We start from the raw sequence: 20654 nt of genomic DNA on the forward strand, positions 1-20654 counted from the left end.
AAAAATCGTTGTATATTTCAATACACACCTAAATGTTACTTAACTTGAACTTCGTTAATATTAAATTTCAAATTGGCCAAAATTTATCCTCGAAAATATACGAGACGCGACTGTGTTGAACCAGTCCCAGTCAAACTATAATGGTGTTAAACTTATTAGTTCTAATATGTGGTATTATGTTAATGTATTTCATTATTATACATAGATAGACGTTTCTGGTATACGATACAAATAAATTCATCATCATTATCTTATTCCCAGAAGGGTTATTTTAATTCATTGGATTTTAAATTTCATTCTATGTACCTATACTATGTTTAAAGCTTCCTCATAAATCATAGAGAAAATTGGTTAAAGATATCGAATCCAAAATCAGACTTCATTTTCGTTATCTGCACTGCATATCTGCATATTTATTAGCATAGATGAAAGACTTATTAAATTCTTTACTCTTAATATTTTTTTCAATAACAAACTCTACCCTCATGTATAAGGAACTCTATGACTACCTATATTTTATGCAGTATGAGAACAAAACCAGTAGTAGCATAATATGGTTCTAAAAAAGCCTAGTTCCATTCCACCAATGTTATTATCCGAATTCTCACCGAGCACCTGTTGACACATACAATGCAATCCGCGAGCTATCAATGGACGTGACTAAGATGCTGACAGTAGCCCGGCGGGTCCTTATTCAGGTTGCTCTTGTAATGACGGTTACGCAACCATTTCGCCACTCGCGAAAACTTGGTCACATTCGCTTACCATTCGTTCGGGTTGCTTTGTTTAACTTCGGAAATTGTGTGCTAATACCCTATTTAATGGGTAAACGATATGTTAGTGAATCCGTGTTGTAAACAAAATCGATCTACTTAATTACATTAACGTTCGTTTAACGCAATCATTTAATTTTAACTAACCTGCTCTCGTGTAAAAGTTAACATAACACAGCAAAATGTATCACTCCTTCTTCCCTTGCATGCTAATTAGCCAAATAATAGCTGAATATGTGAAACTAATGATAATACCTAAGATTCTGAATGTGGTACCATAATCAATGCAAATAAATTATTCTTGATTCCCAGGATCTAAGATTTTCATCTTATTAGTAAACTAGCTTTTGCCCGCGTCTTCACCCGCGTGAAATTTAGTTGGTCACCGATCGTTATAAATTATAGCCTATGTGTTATTCTGGGCTATAAACAATAATACTGTAAAGTTTCATCAAAATTCGTTCAGTAGTTTTTGCGTGAAATAGTAACAAACATCCAGACATCCATACAAACTTTCGCATTTATAATATTAGTAATTTAAGGAAACACCTAACAAATTGGGAAAATGAATATCTTCAGTACTACTACTGAAGTTCTTTCACGACTTTCCTATATTAAAATATGGCTTTCCATTTTTTTATTTGGAAAATGGAAATGATTAATTTCCATTTTTTTATTTTGTGTATTAAAGATATTTTATCCTAATTTATTGCCACAGAGGCGTCAATACGTCTACCCGTGGTAGTAAAAGGTGGTCGCCTCCGATTGATCACGTATTATAAAAAACGTATAAGATTAGTGAACACGCACGTGTTAATAAACTGGATATTTAAATTGATGGGCCTGATTAATAAAAGTCACATAATTAATTCATATACAGTTTACTTAGTATGCTAACATGTGCTTACAATTTTCACAAGATTACACTTAATAATACTAACACACTATAATGTAGACACACTTACAACAATTCATTAGCATTCAATTATTTTGCAAGAGAACTACTTTCTGTATCACAATCGCCGTTGACGACTTGTCTCCGCAACTGCACCAAGTGCTGCAAATATTCTGTGGGCGTTCGAGCCGAACTTTCAGTCCTGTAACCACTTTTTTTGCCATTATGGTAACCAGACAAATAACTATCGTATTTATTCACGGAAGTTTCTAAACTATTGCACGAAATCTTCAGTTCTTGTTCAAGGCTCCTAAAACTGTTACTGTGGTTGCACCTTAACTTCAGCTTATCTTCGAGAATGTTTTTTCTTCGCCTAAAAGAAGCATTAGACGTGTCACGCGATTCAACACTATCGCTCGAACTGATATCATTATGCTTTGATGATGTTTGGGAGGAATCGTTATCATACACCTCTTTATCCAGACCTAAAAATTCTCTATACAACTTTGCTTTGGCTTTTGCATACTTTGCCCCTTTATAAATTGGTGTGTATTGACCCATTTGTGTATTGGTTTTATTTTTGTCAGACGCTGCACCGCCTTTCTTCCAGATGAATGAATCAGTTTCTACTTTACTTGAGTCTATAGAATCTGAATAAGAATTAGAGGGCGTATCTTGACTGTCCAGAATATTCGCTTCATTGTCTATATTATTATCAATGGCCTCGGAGTTGTGATTTGTTTCATAAAATGTGCTTTTGTTCTGTGTTTCACAAGTAGCCTGCGAAGCGACGGAGGAAACAGGAACAGTATCATCTTGGAACTTCACTAATCTCTTTGTGCTATCAACTGCTCGAGGTGGAGATAGAATAATATTGTATGGGTACAAGTTTTCATTGCGACCTAAAATCATATCTTTCATATCACTGGAATCTACCCTTTTTAAACAATCTGGAGAGACACGGGGCAAGACACAATCTTCCGTATCTGAAAAGTCGTCACAGTTTTGTAATGATTTCGAGGAATTGCTGGTGGAAGTGTCATTTGCTATTTCAATTTCTTGCGGTATATTTACGTTATAAACTTTAGCATTTTGTTCAATTTTAACAGTCTTACTACAACAAGGATCAAGTGTACTATGATTAGTTAGTAAATCAGGAGGCATGTTCTGGACTGATTCTGATTTGCCACAGCTATTATTCTCAGCCGTATTATCGGAATTATCATCAGATGTTTGTGACTCTGAATCAGCAGGATAAACTTGTGAAATGTTAATACTTATAACTGGTGCCGCATTTTCATTAGAACATTTAATTTTTTCAGAATTTTTCATGCAATTACACAATGCACGTCGTTTTCTTCTTGGCGGTGGCACTATTAGAGTTTGCGTTGTGCGATCACTTTTAGTTACTACGTCAGTCATAACGAAAGAGCTTCTGTGAACAATTTTCTTTTCATCGGTTATAGTAGATCGATCGTGAAAATGTAACATTCCATATTTAGAACCAACAGCAATTTCTTTACACCGAGGAGTCATAGGCATAGTTTCAGTGGCTGCATCGCGATGAAGTGTGTAACTAGGTTTATTATTTCTTAAGATATACGCCTCTAAATCTGTTTGTACCTCGATACCTTGATCTCTAACTCGAGTGACCATTTTTTTCGTTTGCGTATGAGCCGGAATACCTATTCTCCGTTTGTTTCGTAACGCTTTCTGACTTAACTCCATGAGCCGTTGCCGCGCATTAGTACAAATCTTTAATTCGCTCAGCGGTTCCATTATTTTCTTGTCTATAACTGTCTCCATTTTCGATGCAGCTGCCTCTTCTTTTTTCTTTATTTTATTGTATAGTCTTTCAGTAACTGAAGCTACTATTTCAGCTCGTTGACTGTCGTATAGAATAGGAATTTGTGGGGCTTTTGCTTTATCTATTTTCCTTATATCGTCAATCTGAACTTCACTTTGACTGGGCATCACATCAACTGTGTGATCTCCGTGTAATTTTTCAACAATAGGTAGAATTTCTTGTGATTTGTATTGCCTACGCTTGTGTCTAAGTGGAGCCATGACTTTGAGATCACTATTACTTTGTGTCCTTTCTAGTGCAGGTCCAAATAATTTATCTACTTCTTTTGTTATTTCACTGGTTATATCGATTTTGATATTTTTATCCATCGCGTTGATAACATCCGAACTACCGCTCGCTGCTGATGAGGCGGTGGAAGAATGAGCGTCGGCTTTCGGATGCAATAGATTCATAATGTTACCTATTTTTGCAGTTTCTTCGGAGGAATCAGGAGATTGCAGCTTTACATTGTTCGCATACAATTTCCAATGATTATCATCGTATGAAATTTTTCCAGTTTCAGGTATCTGAAAAATATAGGCATAAATTAATTAAGTGTCTTTCTGTAAGATTGGTTTGGAATGCTTTAAAATCGTAGATTTTTTGCAAAGTAGGTACATTAAGAGCAATTTCGCTCTACTTCCGATACGAATCCGTGACGACAATTATTTGTATGGTAGTTTACGCACATACGATTTATGATTCGATAACCATCATCAGATTCTATAATAGTTTAAAGGATTCGAATTGATGCGAAACCGTTGTAAGTGACAAAAATCAAAGTTACTGATTTTTTAATGTTTGATCTTGATATTATTTCTTATTTATTTATAGTACGAATGACCACATCTTAATTTGAAAACCAATGACGTACGTATTGAATGTGATTCCTGCTAAGTTCTGCTAGCAGCTGTGTGTACAAGGTGCGCAGAGCCGGACGGCTGGCGGTGACGCGCGGCGACGGCAGTTGGCGCGCGCGCTCCGCCCAACGAAGGGTCGACGCCGACTCGCCGTAGCACGCGACGCTTGGGGACACAGCTGGTGAGACAAGTTACTTTTTATCTGGGGGCACGGCAGTGCCCCCACCAAGTCGAGCAAAAAAGCGGCACGGCCGTACCATCCTTTTCTCGAAGCAATTCAGCCCATTTTCGATTGCCTGTAACTTCGTTGTGGATAAAACTAGAAGGATGAATTTTCATTAGCTATGCAGGCATTGTAAAGACACGGTATATTTAAAATTTCATTCAATTTGAACCAGTAGTTTAGGAATTATAACGGGTCAAAGTTACTTAATTTTGTCACTCACTGACTCACTGACTCACCGATCATCAAAACTCTAAGGCACTTTTAGTAGACCTAGAAGCTTCAAATGGCAATGCCAGATTTTGTATGGAAAGTGGCGTCTTTTTTTTTTCGCGCGGCCATCGACCATACTTTGTTTTTTGATTACAAAATAGTGTAATAAACCAAACTTACTATGACATGTATACCTCTAAACTCAGTCTGAACTGAGTTACGAGCATTAGAAGTTTGATGATTTTCATACTAGATTTGCTTTTTGTGCGCAAGTTTTGTAAGAAATTGCAACAAAATATTGCGCTATTTTTTTATTGCGCTGATTCTGCTCCATACTGATGTCTGGAGCCTTTAATGGATGGTATTGTTTGTTTACACATACAATCTCACTATTTTGTTGCAATTTCTTACAAAACTTTGCGCGCAAAAAGCAAATCTAGTATGAAAATCATCAAACTTGTAATGCTCGTAACTCAGTTCAGACTGAGTTTAGAGGTAGGATTACGGGCTAATTTGATATTTTCATAAATTAACTAAAAACTATTATTATAGGTAACCTGGTTTAAATAAATTAAATGAAACCATCAATCGAGCTAGTAGGATTTATTTTATTATTCATCAATAATCAAATTCAGAACTTGAATATTCAACTGCAATGTCTGCTCATGAACGCTTCAAACTCGGTACTTCTTTCCCAATTCCATAAAATTCAACACTTAGAAAGTGACAAAAAACTTTAAAATAGGTAGTTGAAACAAACCACAGCTAATTTTCATAGTGGACTGTACTATACGATAAACATGTCAGTCAATTTGACAACCTTTGTTGGAAACATTATTCAATGAAAATATTGTCCGAACCCTTGGTATTTCTCTTCGACAAATACTTTAACACATTGTGAACCACTTTTCTTTCACGACTATAAAAATATTTTAGCAATTTCATACACAAAATCAATTGCGCACATTTAAAATAAAGTTTGTTTACACTTTGACAGCAATAGACTGACATGCAAGGTGACATGTCAATGAAGTTTTTAGTTATTGTTGCCATTAAAAGAAATTAGTACCATTAGATTTCCGCAACATGGCGAGGGTTTTTATGTTCCTGGTCAGGCTATACGGTAAAAAGTTGTGAGATCTATGTAATACCAAGTCCAGGCCAGGAAATCTCTAACGTTTTATATAAATATATTGACTTGGCCATCGCATGAAAACACGTGTAAATTAAATTATTTAGTGCGATGGCCAAGTCAATATATTTATGTAAAACGTTAAAGATTTCCTGGCCTGGACTTGGTATTACATGGATCTCACAACTTTTTACCGTAGAACAACTGAGTTGCGAGACTTGGTTTTTTTGACAAGTATTGTTTTGATGGGATACAAAATTCGGGGCAACTCACCGCTAATCAACGCTAAATTTTGTCAGTGTGTGAGTCAGATACTTACTTAAAGACCACTATGAATAGTATGTAACTTACTAGCGATAATAAAAGCGGAGGCGCCTCCCGTGAAGCAGTCCTTCAGCAGCCAAGTGAGGGCAGAGTCGCGGTATGGAACGAACCTCCCACGCCCGCTTACTAAAGAAAATAGAGTTTTAATACAAACAATGTAACTAAATATTAGTTTCAAGCGTAATAATTGCAAATATGTACATTGGCACTGTTTTCGATTAAAAACTTTCTCGTGGTAGAATGACCTTTGGGTCTAGACAAAGTGCACATGTTAATCGCAAACCAATCGAACCAGTTTTTTTTATGAAGTTTTTACGGATTCGATTTTCGATTCGATCAAAAAGTGCAACTTGTCTAGGGGGCTTGTCTAAAGGTGAGTATAAACTAGAGCATTTTCTCGAGCATTTCTATGTAATGTTAACGTTCTTACGAATGGTGCAATAGAGGCAAAATGTACGACGGTTCGTGAAAAGGTGATACACTAGAACATATCATAGAGCGGCTCGTTGTTCTGTTACAGGTATAATATGCTCTAGTCTATACTCACCTTAAAATGAACGAAAAAAATTCATTTGACTATTCTAAATAATACAGCCAAGAAGGCAATGACTTGTATTTAATTTTATTTGATTTTGATTTTGATTCATTAAAAACTTACCTAACGCTGAGATAACATTGCTAAGAGCAACCAACGATTTATTTATGTTTGCGCCTTCTTTCTGGCGGCCGTCGCAGCCTTCCCAGCCAGCTTTCTCGCTGCATAAGTACGAAGTTAATTAAATGCATTTATTATTTTACATTTAGAAGGTTAATAGAGCAATATCTAATATTAGTCTCCTCTATATTGCGCGCTTGTTACACTTATTATGCGATCATGCGTCATACATGCCCGGCTCTACTTTATGGCTTCCAAATACCCTCTCCAGACTAGACTATAGTTGGATTAAACTGTTAGTAGGTAAGGCAACCTTTCTACTAAGCTCCTATAAACCTTTGCACCGCCATCATTTCACTAGATGCTCCTAATAAGAAGTAGGTAATGCACATTAAATGCTGCTAAGTAGATTCATAGCTTAGGTCACAACATGACTGATCTTGGGTATGGAAAAACAAGGATGTAAAATAATTATCTTTTTGAATTTATGAACTTTACGGCCTTTGGTGCAAGCTAGTGTATAACATGCATAACACACAGCAGGTAAACCTACCTACGGCATATAATGCTGATAAAGTAAGATAGATACACAGCAGGTAAACCTACCTGCCAGCCAAGTCAGCGAGATGAAGAGTAGCACTGGCGGTGGCTATCTCCAAGAGAGCATGGGACCGCGAAGATGTGGCGTTGCGTCTTGTAGCAGCCGTGCGACGACGGCGCGAGCCTTCGCTCACCAGTGCTAAGAGCGCTGCCACGTCATTGATGGCTACTCTTCGGAGATCTACGAAACAAAGGATAAATTGACTTCCATCTTGACTTAAAATGTGGCGCTAGATGTGGCTATGAAGAGCATGAGAAACCGAGCTGAAGAGCGCATCCTCGTCTATTCCGACATGTAACAGTTGTCTTTGTTCCTTGTAAAAGATAAAGTGGCTCTATCTAGGAGTGACTATTCAAGACATCGTGTGGTATCGCAATAAGTTTGTCTGCTGTGGTGTGGCCAAGGCCAAAGGCCATGATAGATTAAGACTCTACATCTATCCAGTGAACTCTAATTGCAACTAGGAAGCCACTGCTCCTAGGATGTTTTAGTGGGGGGGGGGGGGGGNTTTGTATGGTATTAAAGTGTAATTTAAAACAGGTTTCCACTGCCTTTGGGTTGTTTTGGGGGGGGGGGGGGGGCAAACAGTTGCAAAAGTAACACTTCTATACATAAACACAAGACTCACTTTGCACGTAGGGCCCTCTGTCGGGGTGCTACCGCACGCGCAGGTCCTTGCGAGCGTTGCCCCTGCGCCGGGGCAGCGAGTGGCACGCAGCAAGTCGTGGACGCGCTTGTTGTAGACCAGGACACTGAAAGTAACCTCTAAGTATCTACACACAAACATAAGACTCACTTTGCACGTAGGGTCCTCTATCGGGGTGCTCCCTCACGCGCAGGTCCTTGCGAGCGTTGCCCCTGCGCCGGGGCAGCGAGTGGCACGTGGGCGGCGCGCTCTCGCCCGCCAGCAAGTCGTGGACGCGTTCCTTGTAGATCACCAGGACACTGACAGTAACCTCTACATAAACACAAGACTCACTTTGCACGTAGGGCCCTCTGTCGGGGTGCTCCCGCACGCGCAGGTCCTTGCGAGCGTTGCCCCTGCGCCGGGGCAGCGAGTGGCACGCAGCAAGTCGTGGACGCGCTTGTTGTAGACCAGGACACTGACAGTAACCTCTAAGTATCTACACACAAACATAAGACTCACTTTGCACGTAGGGTCCTCTATCGGGGTGCTCCCGCACGCGCAGGTCCTTGCGAGCGTTGCCCCTGCGCCGGGGCAGCGAGTGGCACGCAGCAAGTCGTGGACGCGCTTGTTGTAGACCAGGACACTGACAGTAACCTCTAAGTATCTACACACAAACATAAGACTCACTTTGCACGTAGGGTCCTCTATCGGGGTGCTCCCGCACGCGCAGGTCCTTGCGAGCGTTGCCCCTGCGCCGGGGCAGCGAGTGGCACGTGGGCGGCGCGCTCTCGCCCGCCAGCAAGTCGTGGACGCGCTCGTTGTAGATTTCCAGGAAACTGCCAGATCAAAGATAATAGGTACTATTACAGGATCTTCCACAAGGACATCTCCCCATCCCCAACTGGAATAGATCTCTTTTTAGTAATAAAACAACCTAACTAAATTGTTCCGTTTTGATTTTACATTTCTTTTGTTTGTCAGTTTTGTGTGGTTTGCCTTAATAAATAGTCTCCCTTAGATAAGTAGATAATGGACACCTTTTAAGTATGTATATGCTCCGTGATTAGGTAGGTAGGTAGGTAACATATTTAAAAGCAGATGAGGTGATTTGAAAATATTTAATTAATTTCGGCATTTTCACCATTTTCGTGATTCTGGACATCCTATAACTAGGTACTCATTGAAGACCACATTCCCTTATCCGTATATTTATCAACAAAAGTATGATTGGTGCAAAAAGTAGGTACTATATAGTTTACCTACTTTTGGCACAAGCCTAGCAGTTTAAATACCAAATTAAATTCTAACATAACGATTAATGATAAACGTTGAACAGTGATGTGACATAAGCGGTAGGACGAGTATATCGTCCTTGCGTGCCGTGCGTCTTTGTGGCGCAACTATCATTTTGTAAGCTCTGCATACTTACCTTGCTTAGTTTGATTTAATTGATTTTGTAATTAACTAGCATGCAGATTTAACGACTCCGATTTTTTTTTCTTTTATTTCTATTTTGTGCTTTTTAGTTCAGCAGAATCTTCTAATTCAATGGTCGTATTTTTAACTCAAGAATATCAGTTTTTTTGGATCTTCTTTATCTAACATTAACATAATAAATTAATCAAGTCATTACTCAATTATACCTATTGGAAAGCCTAATAACCTTTACCTATTTTGATTTCTATAAATAAACATTAAATACATCCTTCATTAATATTTATTACGGTTGTGAAGAGAATATTGCACAATATTTCTGAGAGCATTGACCGGGGCGTACCTATAATGGTTTTGAATATTAATCAACAATTTATTGTACAGAAAATTAAATATAAAAAGTGTCACCTGGGCAAGATTCGCAGTGAGCAGTACCCATAGATTGTATCTTTATTCTAAAAACATCACACTCTCAAACCGTTTATAACTCTTTTTTGTAATAGATCGATTGTAATCTATGCAAATAAAGAAATAAATTAGTGTTTCGATTATTTTCATTGATAACCAGTGACATTGGAAATAATCACAAACCGGTGTCCAAGATGAAAAAGTTTGGGTATAGGTATTAACAGCTTAAGCTGTTTTTTTTTAATTAATTTAATCACTTATTTGTATTCTTTTATTCAAAGTTATGCTTATAATAATCTTTCTTCCTATACATTTCTTATGTCACTAAACATTAGAAATTATTATTGAAAATCTTATAATTATTTTTACAGAGCCTATGTGTTTTAGGTAAATGGCATCAATGAAAATAAAAGAATGTTTTGAAGCTGAACCTTGACTTTGTTGCCAAAACTTCAGCACAAAAGACAACAAACTTCCCGACTAAACGAAATCTACAATCATTACTGTTTGTCACGACCTGCGAACTAATGATTGCGTTTTAATGAAATGCTACAACTTCGCTCGACACTAAACTACATTTTAATGAGTCGATTTTGTTAATCCGCACACGCATACACGCAGTTCATTTGTTTAATCAGCGAACCACTATCCTAGGTGTGCTTACATTCTAGGACTAGGTACTAATTTTATTACCTACTATCTGGTCTACTTCTTAAACTCTTGCTTGATTGCCAAACGTAGTTTTAGCAGATCTTTATTTTTTTTCTTAAACTCTTTGGTCTTTTCGTATTTTACTAATTTAGTTATACCTAGGTACGTAAATTATTATCCTCTTACTTAATAATACTTGAGACTTCTTTGTCATCTTTTTTACAGCGAATTTCTTTCACTAATTTCGATAACGCAAGCCATAGGGAAAAAGCATTCGATATTACAAAACACGAATGAGTTTACAAACAAAATCGTTATTATGGACGTGTCGATGATAGCCGCGATCGCTGTTCATGTAATTTCAGTGAATATCAAAAGCTTAATAGCTTCAGGGAAACTACTCGAGAATCGCTCGAAATGGATATGTTTCGAAAATCATTCGGAACATTGCGACTAATAATCTCAAGACAAGAACTCTAACACATCCATTAACTCTGAAATTGACTAAGCACCTAGCTCGTATTGTTAAACTCGACGTTACATTATCGGGATCAACTGAAGTCAACTGCTTCAACCCTTTTGCCAATAAAATTCTAGATTTAAATCTATACGACTATAGAGCACGACTCTAGGTAAGTAGGAATCTACATCTTACCAAAAGGAGACGGCAAAAACAAGAAGACTAAATAAGTAATAAACTATATCAGCAGACAAATCGAGCGATGCATGAATGAGCTCGTGTGTAAGGGTGGCGTGCCAGCGGCGACTATAACCTGGCGCAGACACCTCCAAACGTAACCGCTAACAAAACTGCCACTGTGTACACTCAGCCCCAAATTCATCGCTATTTACTAATGTAACAATTTCTATATCTGATAGGCAGGTACCATGTAGTTACCTAATGTAACACAGGATAGAGAAAAACATCCTATAAGTAAAAACGTCGACCTATTTTCCTCATGCAAGGATAGATAACAATAAACGTATGTACTTACAAAATTTTGTATTTTTTAAAAGTAAATAAAGAGTGTACTTATGTGCACTCACCAGAAACTTTTAATAAAGTTATGTTTCTTATTATTTTTTATAAGTTACGTATTATTTTACTCATACCCATAACTTTAGTTCATAGGATAATGAATTTATTGTTTGGTAACATAGGTAGGTACCTAACTTGTGAGTCAATCATTATAACTAAGCTTTTTTAAAGCAGCTTTTATATATCGTTAGAGACAGATAGTCCAGTCAATAAAGCATTATAGATGGAAAACTGTAGAACACAATTTCTGACTTCAGGACTTTATTTAGACTAGTTAGGAGGTGAACATAGCAAAAGTCCCCGCCCTTAGCCCTTGAGCCGGCGGGGAGAGGGGGGTTTAAAGGTGCCACTTTTCGGTTTTTCACTTAATCCTCGGAAACTATGCGTCCTAGTGACATGACTACTTTGAACCAAAAAAAGCATATTCAATTTGCTACAGATGAGATAGACAAGTTTTTCTATAAATTGTATAGTTTTCGCGGCATCTGCTCTAGAAGGTCTGTAATATTGGAAATTTTATTTTTGTCTTACATGTTCCCATCGGGAGAAAATCGACTAAATCAACATTGAGCAATCATTCTAGACATGCGGGAGAATGTTAAGCCTAGTTCCAGCGAGGGGACTACACCGTGCGTATATTTAGACGAATCACTTTGAGCCACTTTTGACTCCTCATCACTCAAAAACTACTGTGCATTATCACTTCAAATTTGGCTCATGTGTTGAGACTTGCAAGATATACATCAGTTTCAAATTTCATAAATATGCCTCAAACGGTTCTTTAGATATTGACGTCCAAAAATCTACATGTCTGACCTATAGACCAAATTCTAACCACTTCCAGATGACCTCGAAGGTTCAAATTTGGCATCCAGAAAGGTAGTTATGTAAATACAAAGGAACAAATAAAAAACCAGTAAATTTTAACATTTCACATGTGATAGATAGATAGTAGTGCTCTAAATATCGATTTTTGAACGTCAATACCTAAATAACCGTTTGAGGTATATTTATGAAATTTGAAGCTGATGTATATCTTGCAAGTCTCAATACATGAGCCAAATTTGAAGTGTTAATGCACAGTAGTTTTTGAATGATGAGGAGTCAAAAGTGGCTCTAATTGGTTCGTCTAAATATACGCACGGTGCAGTCCCCTCCATGGAACTAAGCTTAACATGCTCCCGCATGTCTATAGTGTTTGCTCAATGTTGATTTAGTTGATTTTCTCGTGAAAGGAACATGTAAGACGACAGTAAAATTTCCAATTTTACAGACCTTCTAGAGCAGAAACCGCAAAAACTATACAAGATATAGAAAAACTTGACGGTCTCACCTGTAGCAAATTGAATAAGCTTTTTATGGTTCATAGTATTCATGTCACTAGGACGCATAGTTTCCGAGGATTAAGCGAAAAACCGAAAAGTGGTACCTTTAAACCCCCCTCTCCCCGCCGGCTCAAGGGCTAAGGGCGGGGACTTTTGCTATGTTCACCACCTAACTAGGCTGAATAAAGTCCTGAGGTCAGAAATTGTGTTCCACGGATTTCTCTCTACACCGTCGTTAAGGCATTCATTGACTGGACTAAGAACAAATTAATAAAATTTGCATGAACTGTCGCATACAATAACAAAATTGATAAAAGCCTTTATCACTTTAACTTCGCGTTGAAAACTTTATAAAATGTAACAACACGACATAAATAATCACGCGTCACAGACCCCAACAAAAAGCACTCTATAACAACACATTTCTTAAAAAACATTAGTTTGGTTTAAAGATACTAACAAATTAAACTTACTCAGGTTATTTTCCTTAGAGCGTTTTCACAACTGTCCGTTAGAACACTGGGCGGGCGGCTCGTAGGGAGGGCGCGACACACTGCCAGAGGGGTGTGAAACCATACTAACGGCTGACGGCGTCTAGCCACGTTGCCTCGACATACACCAAATGCAATTTGTAGGGGTAGAATAAGAAGACGAGTTTGTGATTTTTTTAGGTATTTTTTTTATGCAAGACAAGGCAGATTTTGACCGCAATCGAACCTGGTGTTAAGTAAGACGCCTGCAGTCGGTGCAGTCCTGTTGTCCCCCCTGGCTAGGGGAGACAACAGGACTAGATTTTTAATCAATGATTTGAGGACTGTTGTCCCCCCTGGCAAAAAATATTTAAAAGCCATAAATTTTTATAGCATTAATTATTTATGAAAAACTGAAGTATTTGACTGAATGCGAAATTGCCAAACTGAATACCTAAACGTTTGTCTCAGTTTGTCAAGGTAATAGCTAATTACAATTTTGATAGGTATTGGTGCCGGCCGGTATTAACTAACACTTACAAACTTGAAATTTGGCAGGTAGGTTTCCTTATAGATATCCACTAAGAACGGAANCCAATGCAGTCTAGGATCGTACATACACAAGTACATATTATATGCCCTGTAAGTGCCTATTCACTCTCGCCTTGATAAGGGCCGGATTATAGTGTTCAAGAAAGACAGCAGCAGGCAGCGAATTCCAGTCCCTAGCTGTTCGCATTATAAAAGAATTAGTTAATCCATGATTAGTTACTTTTTTCTTTACAACTTTTAAGAAAATAATGTTCAATCTCCATCTATAAGATACTCTATGTAGTTTGAAAAGTATGCTAATTCTTTCTTCGACGTTCTTATTTGTCAGTTTCTGTAGAGTTCAACAAATCTATCTAGGCTATAAGAATAGTAGCGCAAAACTGACTCTACCACCTACTTCTATAATCTGGTCTTATCTATTTTTTCTGTGCTAAGACATCCGAACATTACATGAGAATAATTTACTGTGTGTTAGATCCCATATCCATATATCTGCGGATGCATAACCCATGCCGTGTTTACTATAGGTCGTGATGATTACAGAGATATTAGCCGAGATAAGCCGAAGGTGCGAAGGTGTGGCGCTCGCGTGTCGCGCCGGCCTTGGGCCCAGGACCGGGGTCTTTATTACCCCGACTTAATCGAACACCAGCCGCAATACAAAACAACAAGAAACAAAGCTGTTTATGATCCCTTTATTTTTTATAGCTTCCGAAACGAATCATCATTTGTGTCTTTATTTCTGCGCTTTGAATTTCGTTAGCTGAAGAGAAAATGCATTCATGATTCGTCAAGCTAAGAGGAGCTGGACGTTTACAACTTGAGTATCTTACCAATGATATCCGAGCATAGATAAATTGACAAATACAGTTAATTAGATAACGAATCCCTGTTAACGACTCTACCATGACGAAGTGATCATATTACCTTCAAACTTTTGTGTCTATGTGTTTTGCAAATAAACCTTATAGTCCAGTCAAATTAGACATGAACCCTGCAATAATTCGCATACAGCTGAAAATTGGTACGAATGTTCGGAGCACCATTATGAATTAACTGTGAAAAGTCCCCATCGATCCGACGTGTGCTAAAAAAAAAATTCAAGGTCAACCTTAAAAAATACGGGTTTTTGAGATTTTCAGCCAAACGGTAAGTTTTATCACAAAAATATGTATGACAAGGTTTAAGACCATACAATTATCTATCAAAATTGTCTATACACTTTCTCCTAAGAGTCAGCGTTTCTGAGATTCGATGATCCGAAGAGTCAAAAAAGTGTTTTCTTCATAACAACGGTCTTACACATAAATCCAATGTGATATCGCCTCGTGCCACGACTCAGCATTGTATCATGATGTGTTGTCGACGTCGAATATAAAATGATTAACCTCAATGTCATTTGTCATCTTTAATTGTCGAAAAATGTTTGCAACTTAGACGAAGGACTGCACCGTGAGTTTCTAAGATACGAAGTTTTCGTGTCTTTTATGTTTAAGAGCTCTTATATGCACACGTCACTACTCTACTTGTAACTCTATGGTCACTTTTTTAGCCCGGTCAAGTCAGAAAATCCGGGTTATAATAATTCGCATAGAGCTCAAAATTTGTGTGATTGTTGAGAACACCATTCTTAATGAAATGTCAAAAGTCCCCAGCGATCCGTCATTTGAAAAAAAAATTCACGAAGTCCAAGTTTTTTGCATTTTTCCGCCAAACAGTAAACTTATCATAAGAAATGATAAGAAATAGTAGTAGATCATAAAATTATCTATTAAAATTGTCTTAGCCCCTTTTTCCTAAGAGTCACCGTTTATGTGGTAACGATGCAAAAAGTTAGAGAATTCGCATTCTGTTAACTACTCCAAAAGTCCACAACTTCAACTCTATTAAAATAGTTTTGAATTGAACAGGATAACAAATACATCTTAAAAAAGGCCTACTGGGGAAACCTGGTAAAAAAAATACGCCAAATAACCCTCATAGGTGTTGTGGAAACATGTGCATATAACGAGAACATCAAAACTAACTTTTTGAATCGTTCTACCTCATAATCGGTGACTCTTAGGAAAAAGGGGCTAAGACAATTTTAATAGATAATTTTATGATCTACTATTTTTTTTTATCTATTTTTATGATAAATTTACTACTTGGCCAAAAAATGCAAAAAACTTGGGACTTCGAAAACTTTTTTTTTTAATGACGGATCGTCGGGGACTTTTGACATTTCATTTAGGATGGTGTTCTTAACATTCATACAAATTTTCAGCTCTATATGAATAATTATAACCTGGACTGTCTAACTTGGTCGGGCTAAAAGAGTGACCATAGAGTTACAAGTAGAGTAGTGACGTGTGTATATAAGAGTTCTTAAACATAATAGACACGAAAACTTCGTATCTTAAAAACTCACGGTGCAGTCCTTCGTCAAAGTTGCACCCATTTTTCGATAATTAAAGATGACAGACGACATTGAGGTTGATTATTTTATATTCGACGTCGACAACACATCATGATACAATGCTGAGTCGTGGCACGAGGCGATATCACATTGGATTTATGTGTAAGACCGTTATGAAGAAAACACTTTTTTGACTCTTCGGATCATCGAATCTCAGAAACGCTGACTCTTAGGAGAATGTGTATAGACAATTTTGATAGATAATTGTATGGTCTTAAACCTTGTCATACATATTTTTGTGATAAAACTTACCGTTTGGCTGAAAATCTCAAAAAGCCGTATTTTTTAAGTTTGACCTTGAATTTTTTTTTTAGCACACGTCGGATCGATGGGGACTTTTCACAGTTAATTCATAATGGTGCTCCGAACATTCATACCAATTTTCAGCTGTATGCGAATTATTGCAGGGTTCATGTCTAATTTGACTGGACTATTACCTATCTATCTAACATTACTTAATGCAACAATTTCATCGGTTTTGTTGGATATTTCAATTTTTCGATTTCAAAGTTAAAACTACTCTTTCACTTCTTTGACAACTTGGCGTCAAAATCGAAATAAGTAGATTGAGATGCAATGGACTAGACCAAATATTCCATTTGCCCCGTCGTCGCGTGCCCGGCACTTATAGCTCCTTCACACGGCATGCATAATGGCACACAATAGATTTAGCTCCTGCAACGAAAACCCGACACTCCCAAAATACAAGACCAATACTGAATGTTGACTTCAGAACTTTCTTCCAGTCAAAACAATGTAATTTATATATGTGAGCGTGTGTGGTATAAGGTAAGTGCCCCCTACTTCGGTATATTAAGGCTCTTACGACTTTAACATTTTATTTAAAAATAACCAAGCATGATATCAGTATGAAAGCTTTTGTATGCTAAACTTTGGTCTTTTGACAGTAAGTTAATATATAATTTATAGTTATATAGTTTGAACTTTTTTTTATATTAATTGTTCTGCGGACCTCTTGTTTGGATCCTGTTTCGTGACAAAAGTTTGCTCTGTTTCTAAGTTCGTGAACTCATGTCCCCTATTTCGGGATAAGGTTTTATGCATACAGTTAGGATATTTTAATAATGATTAAGGGTTTAATAAATTTAAAAACGATAATAAAAATTTAGAATAAAATAATTATGTGAAATTGACGATATTACTTACCTGAAATATTCATAAAAATAATGTGAGTCTAGTAAAAAATTTTGATTTGTTAATTCTAACAATATGTGAAAATATTTCTATAACCATTAGAAATGTAGGGGGGGGAAATTACCCCCCCCCCNAAGAAAGAAAAATAGGGCGGTAATAGGATACAAATTTTGGGGGGTCGTTAATAGGCGCACTTACGTTAATTTATGACGATCTGTGACAAACCAAATTTCACGCGGGTTAAGCCGCGGGCAAAAGGTAGTTGTAAATATTTAATTTAATTAGGGCTCTTTCGGACATCCCGTTTTTGCTGTATCCCGTTTAGTAGAATACGTATTCACAAGAACATCCCGTTTCCCGCAAAAAAACGATCCATTCGCATTTGGAGAATTTCAGATACACTTGTTTGTTCAACGACAATCCAGTTTTGCTGAAGCCTGCATTACAGAGTTCCGCAAAACAGAATTTTGCTCTAGGAAAGGGTCCTTAAGGAATATAATAATAATATGCTTAGGATATCTACCTCTAAATATACATATAAAAGCGAAAGGTCACTGACTGACTCACTCATCACGTAATCTCAGAAACTATAGGGGAGAGTTCGGTATATTGTACCGCCGGGTAAATTGTACCACCCTCATATTTCGTAATAATAATATAATNAATAATAATAATAATAATAAAAGCCTTTATTCACTGACCATTTTAACTTACATGCTATTTTTTAAGATAATAATATAAATATTCTTAAATCTAATTTAACATAGGTAGCACAATTAATTTTATTAGCAACCGCTTTGGTCAGGTTGTCTGTCGACATAGGCCTCCCCCAATTGTTTCCACGTCTCTCTTTCCTTGGCAGACCTTCTCCATCCTTTTGGTAAATCGTCCTCCCATCTTTTGATTTGACCACCTCGTTGTCTTTTCCCGTTCCTCGGATACCACTCTATTACATCCTTAGTCCATTTCTCTTTATTAGTCCTCATTATATGTCCAGTCCAGTTCCATTTAAGTTTTCTTATTTTTTGCAACACGTCACTGACCTTTGTCCTTTTCCTTATTTTTGAAGTTGTCCATCGATCCCGTAATTTTATGTTAAGCATGCTTCTTTCCATGTTGCGTTGACAAACTATTAGTTTTTGGTTGTTTTTGTTAGTCGCAGGCCAAGTTTGACATCCATAGGTAAGACATGGTAGAATACATGTGTTATATAATTTGCTTTTCATTGCCATGGGAATTGTTTCATTTTTGACTATTTCTTTTAGAGACCAGTATCGTTTCCAAGTGTTGCATATTCTTCTATCTATTTCCTTAGAATATTGGTCTTTTATTGAAATAAGTTGTCCTAAATATATATATTCATCCACGTATTCTATTCTTTCTTGTCCTATTGCTATATTTTCTTTTACGGCATTTGTCATCACTTTAGTCTTCGATGGATTCATTGTTAAACCTGCTTTTCTGCTTTCGACATCTAATTGTTGTAACATAGTTTGCAGTATGCTTGGTTTCTCAGCGAAAATTACTATGTCGTCTGCAAATCTTAAATGATTTAGGTTCAATCCGTTAATATTTATTCCAAAACGTCCCCAGTTTAAATTTCTGAATATATTTTCTAATACTGCTGTGAAAAGTTTTGGGGAAAGTGGATCTCCTTGCCTAACGCCTTTTAGAACTCTAAATTCTTCGCCTTGTTGTTCAAGTTGGACTGTTGCTGTGGTGTTTTTATAAATTTCCTTTATGATTTTAATGTATTTTCCTTCTACTCCTTGGTTTTCTAGCGTTTTCCAGATATATATATGACTCAGCGAATCAAAAGCCTTATTGTAATCGACGAATGCCATATAATACAGTTACCCATATTCGTTAAGCTTTTCAATTACTTGCTTCACTACAAGAATATGGTCGATAGTAGAATAATCTGCGCGAAATCCAGCTTGTTCTCTCGGTTGGTTTTCTTCCAGGTGTTTCGATATTCGCCCGAGTATTATTTTTGAGAATACTTTATATGAATTGGACATAAGACTTATAGGTCTATAATTATTTATTTCATTTTTGTCACCTTTTTTATGCAGTAAAATGATGGTTGATTTCGTCCATTGAATGGGTATTTGTTCAGTTGCTATTATTTCATTAAAAAGATGAGTCACATATTTGGATATCGTTGGTAGAGACTGTTTTAATAGTTCATTCGATATTTTATCATCTCCAGAAGCTTTTCCACTTTTTTGTGATAGTATAGCTTTTCTGACCTCAGATTCTAGTATACAAGGTATTTCTTCTTCTTCGTAAGCTCCCTTTTTTTCTTCTTCTGGCGTTGTTTTATCTGTGTCTGTGTATAGGTTCTTGTAAAAATCTGTCGCTACTTTTGCTATTGATAGTCTCTTTGTCGTAATTTCCTCTTTTTTCTTCTTGTTTTTAGTTTTCATGTTGGGTATCCATTGTGTGTATTCTTTCAACTGTTTCAGACCTCTCTTAATACCGCCTGTTTTTTCTATTTGTTCTTTCAAAACTTTCAGTCTTTCTTCTTTTTTGTGATTTCTTATCGTTTCTTGAATTTTCTTACTAATGCTTGCAATTTTCTGTTTGTTAACTTTTCGGTTGTCTAACATTTCTTTTCTCTCTTCCATCAATTTTAATGTTTCTTCTCCTAATTTGATTTTCTCAACTTTTTTGGTACTTGATTTGTTAATATTTGTAAGTTCTTTTTCCAGGAAATTATACTTTTCTTGCAATGTTTCAGTATCTTTCATTTCATTCAATGTTGTTTCTAGACTTTTCAATATATTTTGTGGTATCGGTGATGTTATTGTCTTGTTCAAGATTGAGTGTGTAATATGTTTTCTTGATTTGTTGTTTCTTTCTTGTATAGCTCCTCTTACCATTCTATGATCTGTATTAAAATTTAACTTATTAAGTACTTCAATGTCTTTAAATGTATGTTTTTCTCTTGCAAGTATATAGTCAATTTCATTTCTATCTATGCCGTTCGGTGCTAACCATGTCCACTTC

The 20654-nt window shown here is 36.8% G+C and overlaps 1 protein-coding gene across 1 annotated transcript in view; it reads right to left on the reverse strand.

The window, feature by feature from the left end:
• Positions 1-1723: 1723 nt before the first annotated feature.
• The window catches only part of LOC114364548 (kinesin-like protein KIN-5D), a 28224-nt gene continuing 9293 nt past the window's right edge, over positions 1724-20654 (reverse strand). Inside the window, exons 2-7 of the mRNA XM_028320738.1 lie at positions 8838-8986; positions 7528-7702; positions 6925-7022; positions 6294-6392; positions 4389-4552; positions 1724-4041 (exon numbers count right to left, since the gene is read on the reverse strand). Of these exons, the coding sequence (XP_028176539.1) occupies positions 1759-4041; positions 4389-4552; positions 6294-6392; positions 6925-7022; positions 7528-7702; positions 8838-8986 (2968 nt within the window). The 3' untranslated portion in view covers positions 1724-1758. The remainder of the gene's footprint in view (positions 4042-4388; positions 4553-6293; positions 6393-6924; positions 7023-7527; positions 7703-8837; positions 8987-20654) is intronic.

The sequence above is a fragment of the Ostrinia furnacalis genome, unplaced genomic scaffold (genome assembly GCF_004193835.3).
Source record: "Ostrinia furnacalis isolate ACB-3 unplaced genomic scaffold, ASM419383v2 OfSCF7447, whole genome shotgun sequence".
NCBI lineage: Eukaryota > Metazoa > Arthropoda > Insecta > Lepidoptera > Crambidae > Ostrinia > Ostrinia furnacalis.